The 21,995-nt window shown below is 41.7% G+C and overlaps 1 protein-coding gene across 3 annotated transcripts in view; it reads left to right on the top strand.

Moving 5' to 3' along the window:
• SUGCT (succinyl-CoA:glutarate-CoA transferase) overlaps positions 1-21,995 on the top strand; it is a 440,323-nt gene that overhangs the window by 272,890 nt on the left and 145,438 nt on the right. The window contains exon 13 of one of the 3 annotated variants that reach the window (XM_087947682.1): positions 11,513-11,613. The exons of the other annotated variants lie outside the window; for them this stretch is intronic. Within the exon in view, the coding sequence (XP_087803808.1) occupies positions 11,513-11,518 (6 nt within the window). The 3' untranslated portion in view covers positions 11,519-11,613. Of the gene's footprint in view, positions 1-11,512; positions 11,614-21,995 lie in introns of those variants that run through there. 3 annotated transcript variants of the gene reach the window in all.

Below are 21,995 nucleotides of genomic sequence, written 5' to 3' on the forward strand. Positions count from 1 at the left end.
AACTTTCCCTTGACAGCTTTCTCTGCCGCTTTCCAATCTTCTTAGGGATACAATGTATCTTTCAGGCAATTCAAGCAATTCAGTTTCCAGGTTGTTTAAGAGTTGTTATTGTCCCGGCTCAGCCAGCACTTTCACTTCTCCTGTTTCCTCCAGCACAAATCTTACTCGGCTGCAGGCTTCTTTGTGGCGGCCATTACTGACCGCCGCTCCACCACCTTGGGAAAAAGGGGTTTTTCCGGCTGAGGAGGGGGTCTGCGACACCCCCAAACCCCTGTCTGGATCCCCTCTCTCTTCGGCTGCCTCTACAGGGCACCTTGGCGGCAAGTGCAGCAGGAATCGCGGACAGTCGCGAATTCCTACTGCCGCCGAAGCCACGCAAAAGCGGAACCAAATAAGATTATTTTTAATGAATATCAGAAGATGAATTTTTAAGACTTTTATTCAAAGTAATAAAGAGTTAATGTTATTTTTCAACAAATTCTGTTTTTTTAAGCAATTATTTATATGCCTGCACTGTACTTTAAGATAAGTTGCATTGTTTTTGGAAACAGTATTGCAAGTATTTGGGAACAAATTGCAAGTACTGCTATTTTATATCTTTGACCCTGGGAAGAAAAGAAAAAGTTTCAGACAGTACAGTATTCTTTGATTTATCATAAGGTAGCCATTTTTTTAACAAAAATATTTTTTAAATTAGTTGCTCTGATCTAGAAAAATCCCATTATTGCATTCATAGAGTTATCTCATAATATCTGAATATGATATTATCCCTGGAAATAAGGGATGCAGAGAACTCCATATGTAGTAAATAGAATTACCCTTTTAAAATACTGTTGTTTTATACTTTATGTTTTAAATTATTTATTACAAAGATTTCTGTGCTTTATCCCAGTTCTATTTTCTAATTAGTTTAGTGTGGTTTTGAAAAACCAGTTATGACATTGTCTTAAATTGTATTTTTCCTGCTTGACCAAGCAGAGTAAGAAGAAGCCCCAGAGTACATCTGACAAATTTGGGATATGCATTCATAGGCAAACCCACAATCCTAATAGGTTGTGTTCCAGTCATTTCATTTGGACAAAGAAGACAGAATAGAAGGCTTTGGCTCAACTTGTTCTAATTATATTGAAAATACTATTAAGTACCTAATAAAAAAATTGATCTTCTGATTATTCCAAATTAACAAAAAGAATATGCATATTTATTTATGTATTTAATTTGCCACCCATCTCACTGCAAGACAAATCTGGGCAGCTTACAATATTGAAATAAAACTATAAATATATTAATAAACATGTAAGATCTCATTAAAATTGCAATAAAAATTATAATGAAAGATGGTGAGGGAGCAGAATATGCAGGGTGGGGAGGTGGAAACTGCTATTAGTCAATTAATCAGCTCCAATGTGGTGCTCCCCTGTTCGGCTCCAAGTCAACTGGCAGAGTCAAGTCTTCAGGCTTTTGTGGAACTTTAGGAGTGTGAGAGCCAATCTTATCTCAGAGGGCAAGTTATTCCAAAGAGCTAAAGCCACTTAAACTAAATAAAGCCAATTATGCTTTATTGCAACAAAAAATATTTATTGCTAAAAACATTCCAAACCCACAATTCCATTTCATCAATTCAGTTTGAAGCAGAAATTTAGCCATTGAGTTTAGGATACAGCTAATACTATAAATGTTTTGATTATCTGCAATATTAAAATGCAAAATAATCAAAAGTTAAGCACTCATTTTTAAACATTTTCAATCATTTATTTCTCCTAATATCTTCAATATCTAATATCTAAAGCAATCGGAAACAAAATTTATCATCTTTGTTAGCATTCCAATTCAAAATTCTTTATATGGAAGACAAAGGACTTTATATGGACGTCTTCTTTGTCAGTATTACTTTCAAAACCACTGCATTTTTAAGGGTTTCAATTTCACTTTAGTTAAATTGTGTTATTTAGAACAGACTGCTGAGTTTCTGATATCTAGGTGAAGTTTTAAAGGTCAGCTTTAGTTGAAGTGTTAATAATTCAAGTACCTGCAAAACTTGGAAGCTCCTCTCTTATTGGCACTGTTATGACTTACTGTCATATTTCTGTGTAGACCTTTTTATAAGGACTCATACTATTAAGTAATAAGATATCCAATTCATAGTGCTTGGCCACAAAATGGCAGCACATATGGTCGCAGCTGCTCAATGCTCCCAACATCTGTTCTTCTTTTTGTGTTTTTATTTCTTTTTGTTCCTGCATTTTACTCCATCCTGCAATGAACTAACCTACTGTCGAGAAGACCTGATAAATATAGGACAGCAACTCAAAACTGAAGTCACCTATGCTTATACAGAATCCTACAATATCCCATTGGAGCTAGCAAGATCTCCGGGAGCTCCATGGATTGTTGTTGGATCAAGCAAGCGTAGAAGATGGCGTAGGGAGAGAAAACAGAAGCGGGGATGCAGAGCAGGCTGCTAACTCAATTGAGGAAGAGACTGCAGAAACCCCCATTACCATCTATGTTCCTCACAAACGCCAGATCCCTCGTAAACAAAGTGGATGAACTACAGCTGCAGATCTCCCACAATCACACAATTCGTGAGTGCTGTCTGCTAATCGTCACAGAATCCTGGCTGAACCCGCAAATCCCTGATTCTACAGTGGAGCTAGCGGACCGGACCTTGCACCGTCAAGATTTCAATATAGCCTCCGGTAGGAGAAGGGGAGGGGGCCTAATTATTTATGTACGTAAAGACTGGTGCACAAACAGCAAAATAACAAACAACCATTGCCCACCAGATCTAGAGGCCATGACTGTTCAGTGTAGACCGTTTTATCTGCCAAGGGAGCTAACAGTAATTACCATCACTGCTGTATATTTACCTCCAGATGCTAATGTTAGCGTGGCGCTCAGTCACCTTCAAGACATAATTACTACGCAACAGAGAGCTCATCCTGAGGGCGTTCACATCATTGCTGGGGATTTCAACAGAGCGTGCCTAAAAACTGTGTTCCCCAAACTTTACCAACATGTTAAGTGCCCAACCAGGGGAAAAAACACACTTGATCATGTGTATTCAAATATTAAGCCTGCTTATAAAGCAAAACCCCACTTAGGACAATCAGACCATCTCACCCTGCTTTTACTACCAGCCTACACTCCCCTTAGGAAGAGAACAAAACCTAGCAGTCAAACTATTAGATGCTTGCCTGAAAATGCTCTCTCCCAGCTTCAGGACTGTTTTGCCCGCACAGATTGGAGCATCTTCAAACAACAGGACTTTGAGTTAAACACAGAGACTGTGCTTTTCTACATGAAGACCTGTGTAGAAAATGTCACTGTGGACAAACGAATACAGACCTTCCCAAACAGGAAATCCTGGATGACCAGCGAAGTCCAGACTCTGATCAGGGCCCATGACCTGGCTTTCAGAGCAGGTGACATCTCACAGTAGAGCACTGCCAGAGCTGAGCTGAGAAGGGGCATCAAACATGCTAAGGAGATGTATAGGAGGAAGTGACCCACTGCAGATGTGGAGTGGGGATCAGGCCCTGACCAACTATAAAGGCCAGGGCCCAACAAACAGTGAGAGCAGTAGCACTCTGGCAGAGGAGCTAAACAGCTTTTTTGCATGCTTTGAGACCACCAAGAACCTGGACATACTGCCTCATGAGGACCACGACGCTGCACCTCTTTCTCTTTAGGTGCATGAGGTGAGAAAAACACTGAGAGCAGTAAATTCCAGGAAAGCTGCTGGGCTTGATGGCATTCCTGGTGCAGTAGTTAAAGCGTGTACTGACCAGTTGGCAGAAATACTTAAAGAGCTGTTCAATCTATCTTTAACATATGCCATCATCCCACAATGCCTGAAGGCTGCAACCATCATCCCCGTTCCCAAAAAAACAAATATAAACACTCTCAATGACTATAGGCCCATAGCATTAACAAGCTCCATTATGAAGGTTTTTGAGCGATTAGTTTCACAGCACATCAGAGACTGCCTCCCACCCTCTTTTGATCAACATGAGTTTGCTTATAGAGCAAACCGATCTACAGAGGATGCTGTGGCCGTCACACTTCATAGAGCGCTGAGTCATCTGGAGAACAAACAGAGCTTTGTGAGGATGCTCTTTGTGGACTATAGCTCTGTGTTTAACACTATCATCCCAGATATACTAGTAACCAAACTGTATAATTTGCAGATCGCCACCCCCACGTGCTCCTGGATTAAGAACTTTTTGACAAACAGACCACAGTCTGTTAGACTTGGCCCCCACCTTCCTTCCACTATTACACTCAGTACTGGTTCCCCCAGGGTTGTGTCTTGAGCCCCCTGCTATATGCCTTGTACACCTTTGCTCACCAAGCCACGCAATAAACACCATCATAAAGTTTGCGGATGACACGACCATGATTGGTCTCATCTCCGGAGAAGATGAGATGGCATATAGGGCAGAAGTAGAGAACCTGTCTATCTGGTGTTCACAGAACAATCTGTCACTAAATGTCCATAAAACCAAAGAACTGATTATGGACTTCAGGAAACATGGACAGGACCACGCCCCACTCATCATCAATGGAGAACAAGTGGAAACTGTCCCTACGATCAGATTCCTTGGCATCCATATTTCAGCTGGTATCTCCTGGTCCCCCTAATACCAAGGCCATAGTGAAGAAGGCTCAGCAGCGGCTGCACTTCCTGCAGATTCTCAGGAAGAACAATCTGGATAAGAAGCTGTTGCTGGCTTTCTTGGTGGAGAGCAAGAGTGGAGAGCACTCTGACATTTTGTCTGGGTGTGTGGTATGCAGGCTCCACAGTTGAGGACAGGAAAACTGTACAGAGGGTGATAAACACAGCTCAAAAGATCATTGGTTGCCCCCTGCCCTCCCTGGAAGACTTAGCCAGGTCTCACTGCCAAAGCAGAATCAAGGCCATTATAGAAGACCCCTCACACCCAGGCAATTATCTTTTTGACCTGCTGCCGTCTGGACGGCGTTTTAGGTCAATAAAATCCCACACCACTAGACTAACAAATAGTTTCTTTCCCTGGGCCATCTGAACCGCAAATAAACATGAAGTCATTACCTTATTAAGATGTGAAAAGATGTGAAATCTCAATACCCCATTCAGATGTATAATAACATATTACAGTGCAATCCATCTCTTGTGTATTATACTCAGCTAAGCGTTACAGTCAGTGTTGGATGTATATTTTGTGTATATTCGTAGATAATGTACTCTTAAATTGCAAATGGAGACGTGGGTACTCTATTTTTCTTATCTTCATTTTTAAGTGCTTTGGTTTTATTGTATTGCGAACAGTTGCTGGGTGCATCCACAGTTTTGTTGTACTTGTACAATGATAATAAAGTTCTTCTAATTCTAATTCTAATCAGACCATTTAGCCATTTCATTTTCTCCTGTTTTCTCCAATCTTCCCAACCTGGTGCTTCCTAGATAAGATTATTCCTATAGTTTTCCCATGCTTTTCCAAAATGATTTTTAACTAAATATCTGAGGATTGAGCTTGAACATTTTTGGATATGTAATAACTTTGCTGCTCTTAAATTCTATTCACCAAATTATTTAATGTTCTCCTTATGTGAAAATGACACACTTGCCATATTGGGGAAGGTGCATCAATCAGTGAACTTTGAAGAAATACCAAGTAGTTTTGGTAGTTTTGTGAATGGGCCAAAGATGTCTTAAATAAGAAATTGATGTTTAACAATTTGGTCATATTTTCCCTTTAAAAATCTATTAATACCAAAACTGCCCTGTCTAATATTTTTGTAACTTTTAATTAGCCCAAATGGTGCATCATAGTGCAAATATTTTGAATATAGGTACCTTAAAATCCAATAACTTAAAGAATGCATACAAAATCTGGGACCTATTACTCCAATGTAACTGAAACTTCAAGGTTCTTCATACTAGTTTTATTTTCAAAGTTGTAGCTGCTGTAGCATCACTCCAGTCAGCAGTAGTCATCTGATCATGATTTCCAATGTTCCTTATCAAATTCCCCCAAGCAAAGTCAATAGGAAATTGGCAAGAAAACGGAAGTTGCTTTCATTCCTTTTGCTTTTTTGCCCATTTGTGGTCATGTCTTTTTCTCTAGTTGTGGTCATGTCTTTTTCTTTAGTTGTGGACATATCTGCAAGTATAATCCAGTGTTTTTCTCTGTCTTTAGTTGTGGACATATCTGCAAGTATAATCCAGTGGGTCATGGGTTGTCTAGTGAGAATTATCATTTGAGAATTATTCAACATTATGTTTGTGTTTTCTGTATCTTTGTCTCTTTCTTCTCTTCCTCTCCCATTACATTAAGAGTTCAGAATTTGATGTTTTTTGTGATCTATTTTTTTGTTTGTTTTACAAATGGTTGCCTGTAGGCAGTGGGCATGCTTTGTTATGGTTCCTAGACCACTTCCAGTACACTTGGAAAAACTGGGATAGCCCATTGGGATTTTGAGATATGCAGAACATTTGACCTCATCATATCACCAAGGCATCTATGTTTTTTACAAGTTATGTTGCTTGTGGGTGCATGTAAGCAATCAGTAGTTCTTTATAAACAGAAGTGCCTGTGCATACATATGGATTCAATCTGTGATAGCCAACCAAACACTCATGCAAAAGCTTCTGAGGAACCCAGCTGCCTCACATTTCAAGGAAAGACACTATGCTCATGTTAAGGCACTTTGCAAAACTCTGTTGATTGCTTATTTAGTATCCTATGACTATCAAAAAGTGTTGTATCTTAAGATTTATGATGAATGTATTTTTATGATGACTATGATCATGATTTATCACATAGCTTTTATGTACACTGAGAGTTTATGCACTGAAGACAAATTCCTTGTGTGTCCAATCACACTTGGCCAGTAAAGAATTCTATTCTATTCCTATTCCCTTCCCTTCCCTTCCATTCCATTCTACTCTATTCTTTTCCTACTCTCTTCTCATACTATTCCATTAAGAGAGCTGTGAAAAAGACATGGTTTGTAAAACTAACAACCTGGCTCTTATTCCTTCAATTTCTTGTAGGTTCACTGGTATTTTTTGTTTTTTTAGATTGGCTCTCAGTAATGCAATTATGCCAGCTTTCATCTATTAAGCTTTAGTTTAAAAAATGAATAGACATGTAACACTATTATGTGGAAACATAGCATAATTCATTGAGGAAAGATCAAATATTCTAATATTTTATGTGATTCAGCAAGTAGAAAAAGGAATATTGAATGCAGGGATGGTATTCTACTAATTTGGACCGGCTGTATAGAACCAGTTGTTACGATTCTGCCCCGTGATGGTGAACTTATGGCACGTGTGCCAGAAGTGGCATGCAGAGCCATTTCTCCGGGCATGCAGAGCTATCGCCCATTGCTCTTCCGGGTTCTGGCATGCCAGCCAGCTGGACTTCATGTGCACATGCATACCAAAAACTGGAAGAGCAGGCACCTGGTGTGCATGTGTGCACCAGGAAGATGATCTTGTTTCCAGCGCGCACATGTGCGTCGGCCACTTGGTCTTCTGTTTTTTTGTGTGCATGCGGGTACAAGACCAGCAATGGGAAGTGTATCGGTCGTGCATGCCAAAAGATCTGGAGAGGGCAGAGCTGTGAGCCAGGACAGCCGGGCCAGGGCTTCCCTCCCTCTCCGCCTGAGTGGGGTTGTTGCATGACTCCAGCCCATGGTGCATCCATGCTCCAGAGACCTGGCCAGCTTGGGCACCCCAGAAGAGCTGGCCAGCCCCAGCAGCTCCTCCAGCATCCCGCCCAGAAGTGGCAGTGCAAGAGAGGTGAGGAGGCAGCAGGTGTGAGGATAGGAGGGCCGGGGCTTCCCTCCCTTCTTGTAGGGCCCCAGCCGTCCTGGCTGGCAGCTCTGCTCTTCTTGCTCTTCTGGGTTCTGGCACGCTGGCCATCTCAGGCATGGGGCAGCTGTCTACTCAACCAGCAAATGCTAGCCTATGCGCCTGAGCCGGCCAAGCACTCCAAACCACAGATACGCATCAGTGCCACTTGCTGGAAGCTTGGGGCCGAACAAGAAGCCCGCTCAGGGGAGAGGGAGAGAAGCCCTGGCCTACCCGTTTATGCCTCCACTGCCTCCTCACCCCCGGTGGTGGTGGCTGTTGCGCTGCCACTTCTGGGCAGGATACTAGAGGAGGAGTTGCTGGCAAGGGGGCAAGCTGCCCGCATGGCTTGCCAACGTGGGAGCAGCTGTGGTGGCAAGCCAGTCACTCCTGCCCTTCCCCCTGCAGCTGCCACTCTTCTGGAGAGGTGGGGCTGTGCAGGAGCTGAGCTGGGTGGGAGGAATGCACACCGTCCGGGAAGCGGTAAAAGGTGCACCAGCCAGGAAGCTGTCACGCCCCTTTGGAAGAAGTGGTGGGAGAAGAGGGGTAGCTGCGCTGGCCTGTTCCAAGGCTGGGAAGGGGCTCCGGCTTTCCAGCAGAGGAGGTCACAATGTGTGTTAGATCTGGGAGAGTGGGCGCAAGAACGGAGACGAGGCGTAGAATAGTGACTCCAACTCTTTATTAGTGACTTCAGAACAGAGCGAAAATACTCAGGCAGCAGCAGCTCCTTTTATAGAGCTGGCTGCTGTCAAAACATCCAATGATTTGACTTTGCTGCGCTTGGGGCGTCCAATCGCGGCGACCCGTTAACTAGCCAATCGGATTAGTCTAAAACGACCAATCACGATCGGCTATTCACGATCGGCTATTCACGATCGGCTAATCAAAAGTGCAGGATTACGAGCCTGCCGTGGAAGGAAAGCAATTAGAGTTTCAGGCTTACGAGCCTGCTAGTTCGGAACAATGTGTATGTCCCACTACCCCGAAGGGGATCAGGTGGGAGGGAGGTGCAAGGACCCCTGAAAGGCAAGGTGGAGCCGGCGCATGCGGACAGGACTGGTCTTTGTGCACACATGTGTGCCAGAAACCAGCAAACCAGGTGGCCTTTGCGCATGCGCATGTCAAAAAACAGAACATCTAGTTTTGGCATGCGCGCACACACACACACATTTTGGCACTCAGTACCAAAAACATTTGTGTGCACTCTCGTTTCGGCACTTGGTGCCGAAAAGGTTTGTCAACACTGCACTAGCCTTTCTTGTGACAATAAAAGCAAGCGGGAAAAAAAATACTTCCTCAATTGCATTTGCAAAGTGTCACTCCTCAACCCTCCTGAATCTCCTGAATCCTGGGGATGGTGTTAAGCTCAGATGATCATCTCTAGGGACAGCAGAAGAACTTGTTGAACATTTGTTGGAAAAAAATCACTCGAATTAATTCCTAGTTGGAACACTTCCATGGTGCAAGTGCTTATGAGGGATGGGTTCTTGCCTAGGAATTTAGAATCAGTTTGACTCCTAAGAAGGTGGACAGAATCCTCCTATTGTCATTGAAACTACCTATCCTTTAAATTTTTGTTCCTTCTGGCTGGTGAAAGCCTCTAGGACAGGGACCAGTAGATGATAAATGTAATTATAAATTCCTCACTGCAAGAGAAATATTCCTGGGACCTTTTAAGGAGGCTCGGGTTTGTCCTCTCGTTAAAAAAACATTACATGCTCCCATCTGCCTGGACAATATTCGTGCAGTTTCCCATCTTCCTATTTTAGGAAAGTGATAAAAAAGGCAGGTTGCCAGCAGCTCCAGAGAGTCCCGGAATTCCTGGACCCATTTCAACCTGGATTCAATTTTGGCTATATAACAGAGACAGCCTTAGTTGCACTATTGACAATCTCAAGTGAGGGCAAAATAAAGGTAGTGCAACCATCCTTTCTTTCTTTCTTTTTTCAAAAAAGCTTTGCTAGGTCTTTTATATGATTTTTTCCAGTGTTTAACATTTTTATTAGGTTATAAGTTAAAATACAAAATATAAAAGTAAAAAGGAAGACACAGTTGGGGGGAGTGTAAAGAGGGAGAGAAAAGTGAGGGGAAATGGGGGGGGAAAAAGAAACAACTTCCGACTCCCTCTGTTGCAGTAAAAATTGATTACTGCAACATCAATAACCACAACATCAAACCACAATCTTTTGTTTTTCCGTAATAATATAAACTAGCCATTTCTATAAAAACATATAATCTAATCAGTAAAACCTAAACTCAAAGCTTCACTTTTTTTCCACTTTTCCACTTCAAGCACAAAGTTAAGAAGCCAAGAGGTCTCCATGTGGAAACAAAGATGCTTAAATTCTTTCCTTTAACCAAAACAATCAATTTATCAATTTCTGCCAACCCATCAGTTTCTGTAACTATTCGTCCATAGTGGAATATGTAAGATAAAAGTTCCAGATTTTTTTTCTCCAAGTCTTTTTCCATTAAACCCAAAAGAAAAGTGTCTTGTCTTTTTTGATCTCTCAGTGGCCTTCAATACTGTCCAGGTGTTATCCTTTTGGGCTAGCCTCAATACTAAATTGTTTATCCAGCTCTATCATTACCTGATAGTCATAGCATGTTGCTTTATACCAAGTAAACAGAATAATAATTTTTTTCCTATATGAGAAAAATCTTTAATTGTAAAACTTTGCCTGAATCAGGCCAATTATATGTTACGTCATCATTTAATGAATGGATTAATCATATATCATGAGTAACTATATCTGAATGACAGTAGAAGAATATAAGTAAGAAGGATCAATAAATAGGAAAGAACAGATTATTGAAGCTTTCAATGAACATTTGCAGAGCATATCCATCAGATCCAAAACATGAATAATTTGCAATAATTTCATTATATGAAGCATATCTCTGCAATCTTTAATTTTTGGGATTTATTAGAAAAAGAAGAAGACGCTGTTAGTTTCATAAATTTGGTGTTATGTAATTTCATAAATTTGGTGTTATGTAATTGGATTTGATCTAGTTTTGATGTAATGGCTGAAATCTCACCTGAACAGTTAAGTGAAGTGACTATGTATAAGCTATGTGCCCTGGTGAGAAGCAAATGCATTTCATCTGAGCTATTAAAAGTCATTGTTGTCTCAACCCAGTACAAAATTCAATAATCTGAGGTACTTTCAAGAATTTTATGGTCATGGTGGAGAATGACATTGTCAAAGTGAATATACACTTGGGGTTGATATTATCTCATGAAAAGAAACTTTTGAATTTGCTGTTTTGGCATGCAGGCCAATAGCTGCCAAATGTGTTATTTTACTAAATAAAAGTTTTTGATTGGCTGCTTTATGGTGTACTATGATGTTTGGTTGCAGTTGTCTTAAGAGGGCTTCAACAAAATTGCAAGTGTTCAGTTTTAACGAATAGTTGTTATTATATAATTCAACTCTTGGCATCTAGTGTGATGTTTCCTAAAATAAAAAAAAAATGATTTTCTACCTTAAAGCTGGTTTAACATTACTAGAATATTGCAAGGGGTGGGGGAAAGAGAGGAAGAATGAGAATAAAACTGAAGTCTCATCAAGACATACTGGGTATGTTTTTGTTGGTTGTATACATTTCCCAGTTTTGTATATTTTATTGTACAATATATTCTTTTCTCTTGACTGATGTGGTTAGGTGTGAACTTTGCCAAAGCAGCTCAAACTATGATGAATGAAAGAAGCATCAAGAATAGATTACTCACTTCACCCCAATCCCCACCCATCTTTCTTTTAACAGAGAACTGGTAATTGTGGTTTGCTTAAACATTATAAGGAATGTTTGTATTTTACTATGTTTTGCTGTTTTATTTTGTAGCTTTCTTTCTTTCAATTCTTAGAGTTTATTGCCTGGCTGTGTTTTTTAAAAAGTGTATTTTAAAAAATGTTTCTGTATTATTCTTAGGGATATAGATGACTAATTTATTAACTCAAATCACTATGATACTGTTTACTATTTCTGAATAAGTTTTTTTTACATAGTCTGCAATGAATACAAGTGACAGGTATTAAGAATGTAAGTTGTCCTAGATCATAATAAAAGCTTATTTAGTATCTCATCTGAAAACCATGTTCATAACTATTTTCCTGTAAGATTCCCTTGAATTCCCTTTTCCTGTAAGACTCCCATGGGTATAATGACCTTTTTCTCATTCTTGTTCACTTCTAACTAGTCTTCAGAGATAAATAACAATTAAAAGGTTAACATGCCTGTCCTTTTTGTCTGGCAAATATAAAGGCATTAGGTGGAGTATGTGCTTTTAAAGATCATTGTCTACTTATTTTGTATTGATTCTTATCTCTCAAAGATACCAATTACGTGCAAATTTGTTGTCACTAAAATATTCACTGTAAAAATCTTTATCTAGCCATTTCTCACTCTCACTTGTAAAAAGCTTCATCATTTGCTTTTCACATTGTTGTCAGTCTCATCAATTAAAACATGACATAACAGGTTGTATAGTTTCTTTAAATCTGAGTCAGTAGCACAACAGAGTGCTGAAAATTATATTTCATTTTGCAGAACTTTTTGGAGCAAAATTCTTAATTAAGTAATTATTTGCAATCTACACAAGTTAGTTATAAAAATGTACAATATTTATTTATTTGTTTATTTTAGCATATGTTTTATTTGTAGTTTTCCTCTAACAACCAACATTTTTGTGGACAATGTAATGACTCGGTTAATATATTTTTACACAGTTCTAACAGTAATAATACAATTACATATACATAGTTTTTGTCTTCCAACTTCTAACCTTAATATGCTTATTATAACTATAATATATTCTTTTATGTATCAATATATATTATACTATTTTCCCAATTTGTACTTATTTCTCCCCCCCCCCCATTTGTTGGGGTTCTTCTATATTCACCTCTTTTTCTTTATACAATAGTATTCTCGTTTTATGATTTTTATCACTATTGATATATAAACATCAATAACATCTCTTCATACGATATGCTTGTTGACCCCTGTTAAGTCACTAATGTTTTAATACTTTAAATATCACTCAGTGTTCCACCACATTTTCAATATCTCAATTTTCTATAAACACCAATAACCACCACTCCTTCATCTGTCTTCTGTGTATCATGTTCATCTTTTCCACCATTTGTTAAGTGTCTTCTACTTTCACATCTTTATCTTTAAATATTCCTATAATCTTCTTATGATTCTTTGTCACATTTTCGTAAATACTTTTAACCATTACTAACACTTCTTCATAGAACGTTATTGTCTCCTGCTAGGTTATTTTGTACCAAATTAATATATTAAAAATTACTCAATATATCTCTAATATTCCAGTATCCCAATATCTAAAAACTCCAAAAAAGTCAATTATTAATAAAATTTGGTCAATCCTAACATTATTCCTCCAAGTCCCCTAAATTTCTAATCCTTAAAAACTATAAATTTCGGCTTTACAGTTTTTATATTTCCAGTTACATCTTCCCAATTGTCCAAATTTTTAAGTCTTATTTGTCTTTTCTTCTTTTTCTTTTTTCCCCTTCTATTGCTTTTCTTCTTTTGCTTCGCAGGATGATCTGTCAAGTGATGTTAATAATCCAAATCCAACTTGGCCCACCAGGTTTCCTCAAATCTTTCAAATGTACAGTTTCAATAAAAGTTATAGTGTTTGCAGTTCAGTTTTCCTTCTAGATCTTCAAAAAACTCACAAATATTTCCAAGCATCCAAATCGCCTACTAAGTAAAGTCAAGGTCAAATAGCCTTCCAGATGTTCTTTACTTTCTCTTCTTCATCACTTTCCTTTAAGTTTCCCACGTTGCAGTTATCTTCCTCCAGTAGATGTCTCCCCTGCTCCCAATTCCAGTGCTCAACAGAGTGTAAAAGTCAAAACAGCTGATTATCAACCAGTCACAGGGGTGGGGGGGAGTTTAAAGATAAAGTTTAGAAAAGCGATTTCTCCCAATAATCACTTTCCACAATGGTATTCGATTTTTGCAAGCTTTCTGTGTTTTAAAACATCCTTAGGTATTTCTTTTACATCTGAGTTTTTGATTTTTCTCTTTAGTTTTTAGTCTTTAATTTTTTTCTAGAAATCAAATTGGCGCTTTATTTATTTATTTATTGTAATTTGTCAAATAGAAATGAAAACAGAAATAATATAAAAAAAACAATGACAGGGATGTCAGGCATGGTTTCAGTGCACTTATGCACGCTCCCTCGACGGACCTCTCAAATAAGAAAGTGAGTCCATGGAAGCCAATTTGTGAATAAAACTGTGAATATTTGTAGCTGAAACAATTGAATCAGGTAGAGCATTCTAGACCTTGACAACTCTATTACAAAAATCACATTTTTTACAGTCAAGTTTAGAATGATTCACATTGAGTTTAAAATAATTGTTCGCATGCATATTATTGCGATTAGAACAAAAAAAGTTACCTATAGGTAAAACATTACTATGTACAATTTTGTATATAATACCTAAGTCTGACCGCAAACGACGCAGTTCCAAATTATCCAAGCCAAGGATTTCTAGCCTAGTAGGATAGAGGATTCTATTATGTGCAGAGGAATGCAAAACTTTTCTCATAAAGTACTTCTGAACCCGCTCAATTGTACTATCAGATATATGGTAGGGATTCCAAATGAACAGTATTCTAAAATTGGTCTGACATAACTTTTATAAGCTCTAGTTAGCAATACAATGTTTCCAGAAAAAAAACTTCGTAAAATTATGTTTATAACTCTTAGTGCTTTTTTAGCAATGCTGTTACAATGAACTTTGGAGCATAGATGGTCAGAGATAAACACATCTAGGTCCTTAACAAAGTGAAGGTCGTCGGCTAGATCAATACCACCTAACTTATACCTGATATTCTGATTATGTTTACCAATATGTTTTGTTTGTGAGATTTCTTGCATTAAATAATTTACACATTAAACCAGTAGGAGTGACCTTAAGGAAATAGGGGGTGTGCATAACGTTAGTGAACAGAAGCATGAACATTAGGAAGTGGGCCAGTGTTCTTAGATTTAATACAGTCAGCATGGTAGTCAACGTATAAATCAAACAGATTGTCCAAACATTCTTTAAGCATGGATATGTTGTAGGTTGGATGTAGGCTACGAATGTAATTTCGTATGGTCTACACTGCTTTTGGTGATCGAATTTATCGTGGATATGAACTTCCGTTTACAGGCTTCACTCTTGCAAACTACCTTGCAAAAATGTGGCGCACTGACCTGTCGTCATTCTTATATTTGGGGCCTTCATAGAAAATATCTACATTTTCATCAGGTGTAATGGCCGATGTCTGGAAACTGCTGATAATACCACGCACTCTGGTGATCTCATCAAGTTCATCAGAAACGTCCAATCTGAATAAGACTGCATTTGGTCATTTGTTTTCTCGAGAATCCAGAGCATGTCTCCTCACTGATTGGACTGAGTCTGCCAAAGTTGTTTAAGCTCTGCCTCTGTGGCTGCTCCAACCCAGCTTTCTACTCAGTCCCTCAGCCTGGAAGGAAGAGTTTGGTGCTGGAGGCTATTTCTCCATTTTTGGAGCAGCCTCGAAAGCGGCGAGAAGGGCTAGGATGCCCAGCTGTTCCCAGCACAGTGCTGGTCTTCGGCCCCAAGAGCAAAGGCCAAAACCGTGTGGGAGCAGCGATTGCCATTCAGCAGGCAGATTGGTACTGCTTCTCAGCTGTTATCGATGATCGGACTGATAGTGCCAACACTGGAGTTGTGATCCAGCGCTGAGGAGTGAAGATTGATGCAGCCTCATTGACCTCAGAGGGCCTTGCCCAGGGAAGGGCCTGAAGAGTTCCAGAGGCCCTCGGCTGGTGTGAAGTGCAAAAAAAAAAAAAAAAAGATTGCACAAGCCCGCCAGCAGCCTGAAGGCCCAGAGGCTCAGCAGGGAGTGGTCACAGCCCTAGATCAGGCCTGGGCAAGGCTGGAACCAAGCCTGAAGACCTGGTAAGGGGATTTTACTGGCAAAGGGTGGCTGGGAGCCTGTGGAGGGGAGTTGTATTTGCATTATGCTCCCCCCTCTCCCCAATCTCCTTTTACAGGTATGTGGAGCCTGTTTTTTCACCTAGATGGCAGAGGCCCAGGCTTCCAGCAAGGCCCCAAGAGCGGGCAATCACAGCCCTACAAGCTCAAAAGGGGCAAGCAGAGGCAGAACGACTAAGAAGGCCCCAGTTCCCAAGAAAGCCTCCAAGACAGAGGAAAAGGAGGCCTCACCATGCCAGAAGACCTTGGAAAAGCAGTTTGAGATATCTCAAAAAGCTGCAGGTGGGCGGAGTCACAGATCACCTCCCCCAGTTGACTCACCTTTAGTCCTACAGGCCGAAACAGGGCCTGCTCCTGAGAGTAGGCGGCATGTTCAGGCCTGGTCACCTGATGATATGGAGAATCCTGTAGACCTGCAGTTGGCTACTGCAGGCAGAGACTATGAAAAGTCTCCACAAGTTGCACTTCAGGAGGAGCCTTAGGAAGAACCTCTCATCAGGTCTCGGCCTGGAATAGAGGCTACCTTCACACCCACTGCTGCAAGCCTTCACCACAGAGCCTCACCTGAACCAGAGATTTCAGCTCGTATGGAAGCAGTCATCCCCAAGGCCATTAGGCAGTGCATAGTGGAAGGGATTCACCTTCTTAGAGGGCCAGTATCAGTGACTTCTGAAAAGTCTCTGATTTCAGTTCAGGAGCCTACATTTCTACCTCAAGTGAGGCAAGTTTTAAGAGACCCTGGCTCACCTGATCCCTCTGTGCACAACCAGTCTTCCTCAGTAGTAGAGAAGGAAGAAAGGAAATCTGATCTTCCCGATTATGAGGGCTTGTGCCTGACCAGGCTGCCTTTTCGAATCTGTTTCAGCCCACCCTTTTTAAGTCCCTCTTATTCAAAGCAAAGAACATGGCCCAGTTAGGCCCGGAGGCAGATCTGGGAGAGCCTGTGGGAGATGCCCCTGTGCCTCCAGATCAGCTTTTTTTCTGAACCTACCTTACACATGGAGATAGTTCCTTCTCCCAGACTGCTCCTTAATGTTGTTAATAGATTTTCCAGGGTTGGCACCCACCCTTTCTATAAATGATAGCCGTTTCTACCAGGACTCTTCAAGTGCTGGTGGTGGATGGTCCGGTGGCTGCCTTCTCCTCATTGTCCTCGGCTCCAATTGGTCCAGAGGAAGTCCTAAGGCAGAGGACAAGAGAATAGAGCAATCACTTCAGAGGACTCATCAGGCGGCAGCCTGGGCTGTCAAGGCCTCTAAGGCAACCTCCTTTACCAGAGCATCTCTCAGATGGCTTCGCCAACTGCATGATAGAATTTCTGTCACTGATGTACAGGCACATCAGGATATTAACAAATTAGTAGCTGCAGTGGAGTTCATGGTGGATGCCACACTTAATGGCATCAGATTTGCTTCAAAAGCCATCAGTGGCTTCTAGGAGAATATTCTGGCTTAAAAATTGGCAGGCAGATGGCAGACGCGAGTGGAAACTTGCATGTGTCCCAGTCCAAGGGGATAGGCTATTTGGGGAACCCCTTGACCCTCTTTTAGTAGAAGCCAAGGACAAGAGGAAATTTCTCCCGTTCCTGTCCAGATGGTTGGACTTCCGATCAGCTCCTTAGTTCCAGAGATTCTCCTTCAGACCAAACTCCAGACTCCAGACCAGGATTTCAAAGGTCGCTGAGACAACCTTTCCCTCACCAAGAGCAACAGCAGGATCGGGCTGGCAAGAGTAGGCCTCAATACTCAGGCAAGCAGCCCTTTCAAGGGGGAGGAAGTTTCCCTTTGATTGCAGTTGGGTCCTCCCATTGGAGGCAGACTACCCTGCTTTGTGGATCAGTGGTAGGATACCACATCAGATGCTTGGGTGCTTAGAACAGTGAGAATGGGCCTTTTTCTGAAGTTTAGATCCCAGCCCTCAAGGTTTTTTGTGGCTTGTCTCAGGGACACAGCACAAAGGGAACTCATGGAAACCACCATTCACCACTTGCTGAATATTAGAGCTATCCAGGTCAGTGTGGAAGGAGTTTTTACTCCAGATTCTTTGTTATTCCCAAAGCCTTTGGGTGGGTGGGGGGTGGAGAGCGATATTGGATCTAAAAAGGCTCAATAAACATCTAATTTACAAGCATTTTAAGATGCAATCACTTCAAACAATTCTAGAGAGCGTTCAGAGGGTGACTTCCTCACGTCAATTGACCTGACTGAGGCTTATCTTCATATTCTGATAGGTCATTTATATAGGTGTTTCCTTCGTTTCTGCTGTGATGGTCAACATTACCAGTACAGAGCCATGCCCTTTGGGCTTTCTTCAGTGCCCAGGGTCTTTATGAAGTTGTTGGCAGCTCTAGCAGCCATTTAAGGGCCATACCAGTAAGGGTGTAATGTTACCTGGATGATATTTTAATCCAGTCATCTTTGGAAGAAGCGGCCCGGAGGGACCTTCAGACAACTCTATCAGTCTTACAGGTCCATGGGTTCTCCATAAATTCTAAGAAAAACCATTTCTCCCCTATTACTTGTTTACTACATCTGGGGGCTAAGATTGATACTGTCTCATGCAAAGTTTTTCTCTCCCACAACTGGTGGACGAGCTTGCAGGCAGGATTCAGAGAGAAGGGACCATTCCCTTGGCCCTACTCTCTCAGATCCTGGGGAAGATGGTGTTGTGCATTTCTATTGTCCCTTGGGTACATCTACACTCTAGGATGCTGCAGTGGTTCCTCCTGTCTTATCAAAAGGCAGGCAGGAGTCACTCCTTGATCAAGGTCAGGGTTCCCAGGTTGGTAACAAGGTCCTTTCAGTGGTAGCAATCACAGGCAATATGCAAAGGTCACCTGTTCAAGGAGCCTATAAGGTTCGTCATCACATCCGATGCCAGCCTGTCCAGATGGGGAGCACATCTTCACTCCCAAATGACACAAGGTCAGTGGCAGTGGTGGGATTCAAAATTTTTTACTACCGGTTCTGTGGGTGTGGCTTGGTGGGCATGGCAGGGGAAGGATACTGTAAAATCTCCAGTCAGAGGTGGTGTTTGCTGGTTCTCTGAACTACTCAAAATTTCTGCTACCAGTTCTCCAGAACTGGTCAGAACCTGCTAAATACCACCTCTGGTCAGTGGTTAGGGCCAGAACAGGGATGAAACATCAACTGGTTGGAGTTGAGGGCAGTTCATTTGGCCCTCAGGCACTTGGTGCAAGGGGCTCATGTCTTAATTATGACAGACAATGTGGCCACAAAGGTACACAGACAAGGGGGAACAAGGTCCAAATCCCTGATGTTGGAAGTGGAAGGCTTTGACCGCTGGGCAGAGAATCATCTCTTGTCCATTCAGGCAGAGCACATTTCAGGAGTAGACAATGTGCAAGTGGCCACAATAGATCATGCGGAGTCTTTCTCCCTCTCTCTTTCAAGAGCTGACCAGGTTTGGCCAACCCTTAGACTTTTTTGCTACTCCAAACAATATCAGACTGCCCAGGTTCTTCTCCAGGTTCATCAGCCCAGGGATGGAGGGGACCAATGCACTAAGGACCCAGTGGTCTCCAGGCCTCATGTATGCTTTTCCTCCCTTCCCCACTGTTGCCAGTGGTGGTCTTCTGGACCACCACTGGAGGAGAGAGAGCAGAGGTCATTCTACTGGCACCGTATTGGTCTTAAAGTCCCTGGTTTGCAGACCTGGTGACTCTGCCTATCGCCCCACCTTGGAGGATTCCATAAGATAGGATATCACTACACTAGGGTGCCCTAGTTCATCCAGAGCCACAGTGGTTACTTCTAACCACATGGCGTTTGAGTGGGACTCTCTGAAGTAAGACAATCTTTCAGAAAGAGTAATTTCAACAATTCAGGTGGCTAGGAGACCTCCCATGAATCATATTTACGATGTGACTTGGAAAGCCTTTTGCCGGTGGTGGGTAAAGTCTGATCTTAGCTCTACGGATGTTTCTATTCCCAACATTTTGGACTTCCTCCAAGATGATCTGGACAAAGGCTTATCAGCCAATACACTTCGCAGACAAGTAGCGGCATTGTCCTCTGTCTTACCTTATGGGAAGTCAGGGTCTCTTACACTCAACCCCACAGTCCATAGATTCCTTAAGGGTACATCCAATCTTAGGCCTCCTGTGGTGCACAGGTTCCCTACATGGGATTTGTCCAAGGTATTGCAGTTTCTTACTCGGACTCCTTTTGAGCCTTTGAGATTGGTTAGTCTAAACATGCTGACCATTAAGGTGGCATTCCTTGTAGCAATTACATCAGCTAGGAGGATTTCGGAACTGGCAGTTCTATTGGTTCAGGAAGACTTGTATATCTTTCACCCGGACAGAATGGTACTCAGATTGGATCCAACCTTTGTACCTAAGGTCAATTCATGGCTCCATAGAGCTCAGGAACTTGTCTTGCCTAATTTCTGTCCTAATCCAAATCATGCTTTGGAATGGGCATGGCATTCTCTGGATGTTCGTCAAGCACTGAAGATTTATATTTGGCAGACTGCGGCCTTTCGTAGAACAGAATTGCTCTTCATATTGTTTCTACCAGCCTCGTTGGGCATCAAGGTCACTCCTTCTACGGTGGGCAGGTGGATCCGTTCCTTCATATCTAGAGCCTATGACAGTAGTTCTCTTTCTGTGCCTCAGGGTGTGACAGCACATTTTACCAGGAGTGAGGCTACAATGGCGGCCTGTGCCACACAAGCATCTGTTGAAGAGATTTGCAGGGCAGTTACATGGTCTTCGCCATCTCCATTTGGATGCCTTTGCATCAGCAGATGCAGCATTTGGCTGACAGGTGCTACAGAGAGTTCATGCAGAGAGAAGTGTACAGGACCAGACTTGAACCCTCCCATGGACATTCCAGCTTTGGTATGTCCCTATGCTCTGGACTTTCATAACCACATAAAGGAGAAGGAATATTGGTCTTACCTGAATGTTCTTCTCTTTCTGTGGTGAGAGAATCCAGCCCCGCCCTAGGTACGTCTAGTCTGGGGCTTGGGCGGGGGGAGGGGGTGATGATGAGTTTCCTTTCTTAACCTATAGAGACACGTCATGTGACTTTGCCGAAAGCTGGATTGGAGCCAGCAAGAGAGGCGGAGCTTAAACAACTTTGGCAGACTCAGTTCAATCAGCAAGGGGACAAAGTATAACCTATGCTTTGGACTCTCTCACCACAAAAAGAGAAGAACATTCAGGTAAGACCAATGTTCCTTCTCTTTCAATTGCATCTTTTACGAGGAGCGGGATGTCGTATATGGGTTTTTAGTAACATCTTGCGGCTTAGGTTAGCGATTTTCATCAGAGTTGTACAAAATTGATTGTTCCCTACTCCTCATCCTTTCCTTTTCTTCTAAAGCCAACAAACATGCTTCCATACTGTCAACCCAGTTATTCAAAACAATGAATTTGTCAAAATTTGGCTTACAAGAAGGACAAAACAATGGAAACGCAAACTGGGAGTTACTTAAAAATGTTGAGTGTAAAAACTGGGCAATACCTTTAGATAACCCCAGACATTAGATAACTCCTTTGGCTGTGTGGGCTGCAGCGGGCCCTGAGAGACGCCTCTTTGCTTGGGCTGCAGAATGGGCTGCTTTCTTAACGTTCGGAGATTATTTGGGGGAATTTTTTACTTGGGTTAAATCTCTAAGGTAACAGTTGGAAGTTATCTCACCCAGTTTCACTGCTCTGTCCATGCACCGCTCCAGCACAAGATCTTAGGGTCCTGGTTGTCCCAGCTTGTGACTGACCAAAATGGCCATTGTCCTTGCTGCTGTTCAGGAGAACTTTCTTCAGATCAATGAGGAAATTGTGATTTCCTTGTGATTGATGAAGCACCTCTTCTTTCTTCACCACCCCTCCAGGGTGGTTTGATCCCATAGGGTCTCCCAGCAGTTTCCGGTTGCATTTCATGAAGCCCAGAAGAACTCTGCTATTCTCCAGCTGTTCCTGCCGCAACATGAACCAGAAATCTCAAAAATGTACAATATTTACTGTGATGGTATGAGAGACCCAGGGAGAAATATTTCATTTATTTTATTTTAACTTAATTTAAATTTGTAGTCCCCCATCAAATCCAGGGGTATTACAAAGACAGACATCAAAGGAAATATTAATTAATTTTCCCTGTCTAGGAACC

Source organism: Notechis scutatus, chromosome Z (assembly GCF_049901735.1).
Source record: "Notechis scutatus isolate UNSWTSFEM ecotype Mainland chromosome Z, rNotScu1.2, whole genome shotgun sequence".
NCBI classification, from domain to species: domain Eukaryota; kingdom Metazoa; phylum Chordata; class Lepidosauria; order Squamata; family Elapidae; genus Notechis; species Notechis scutatus.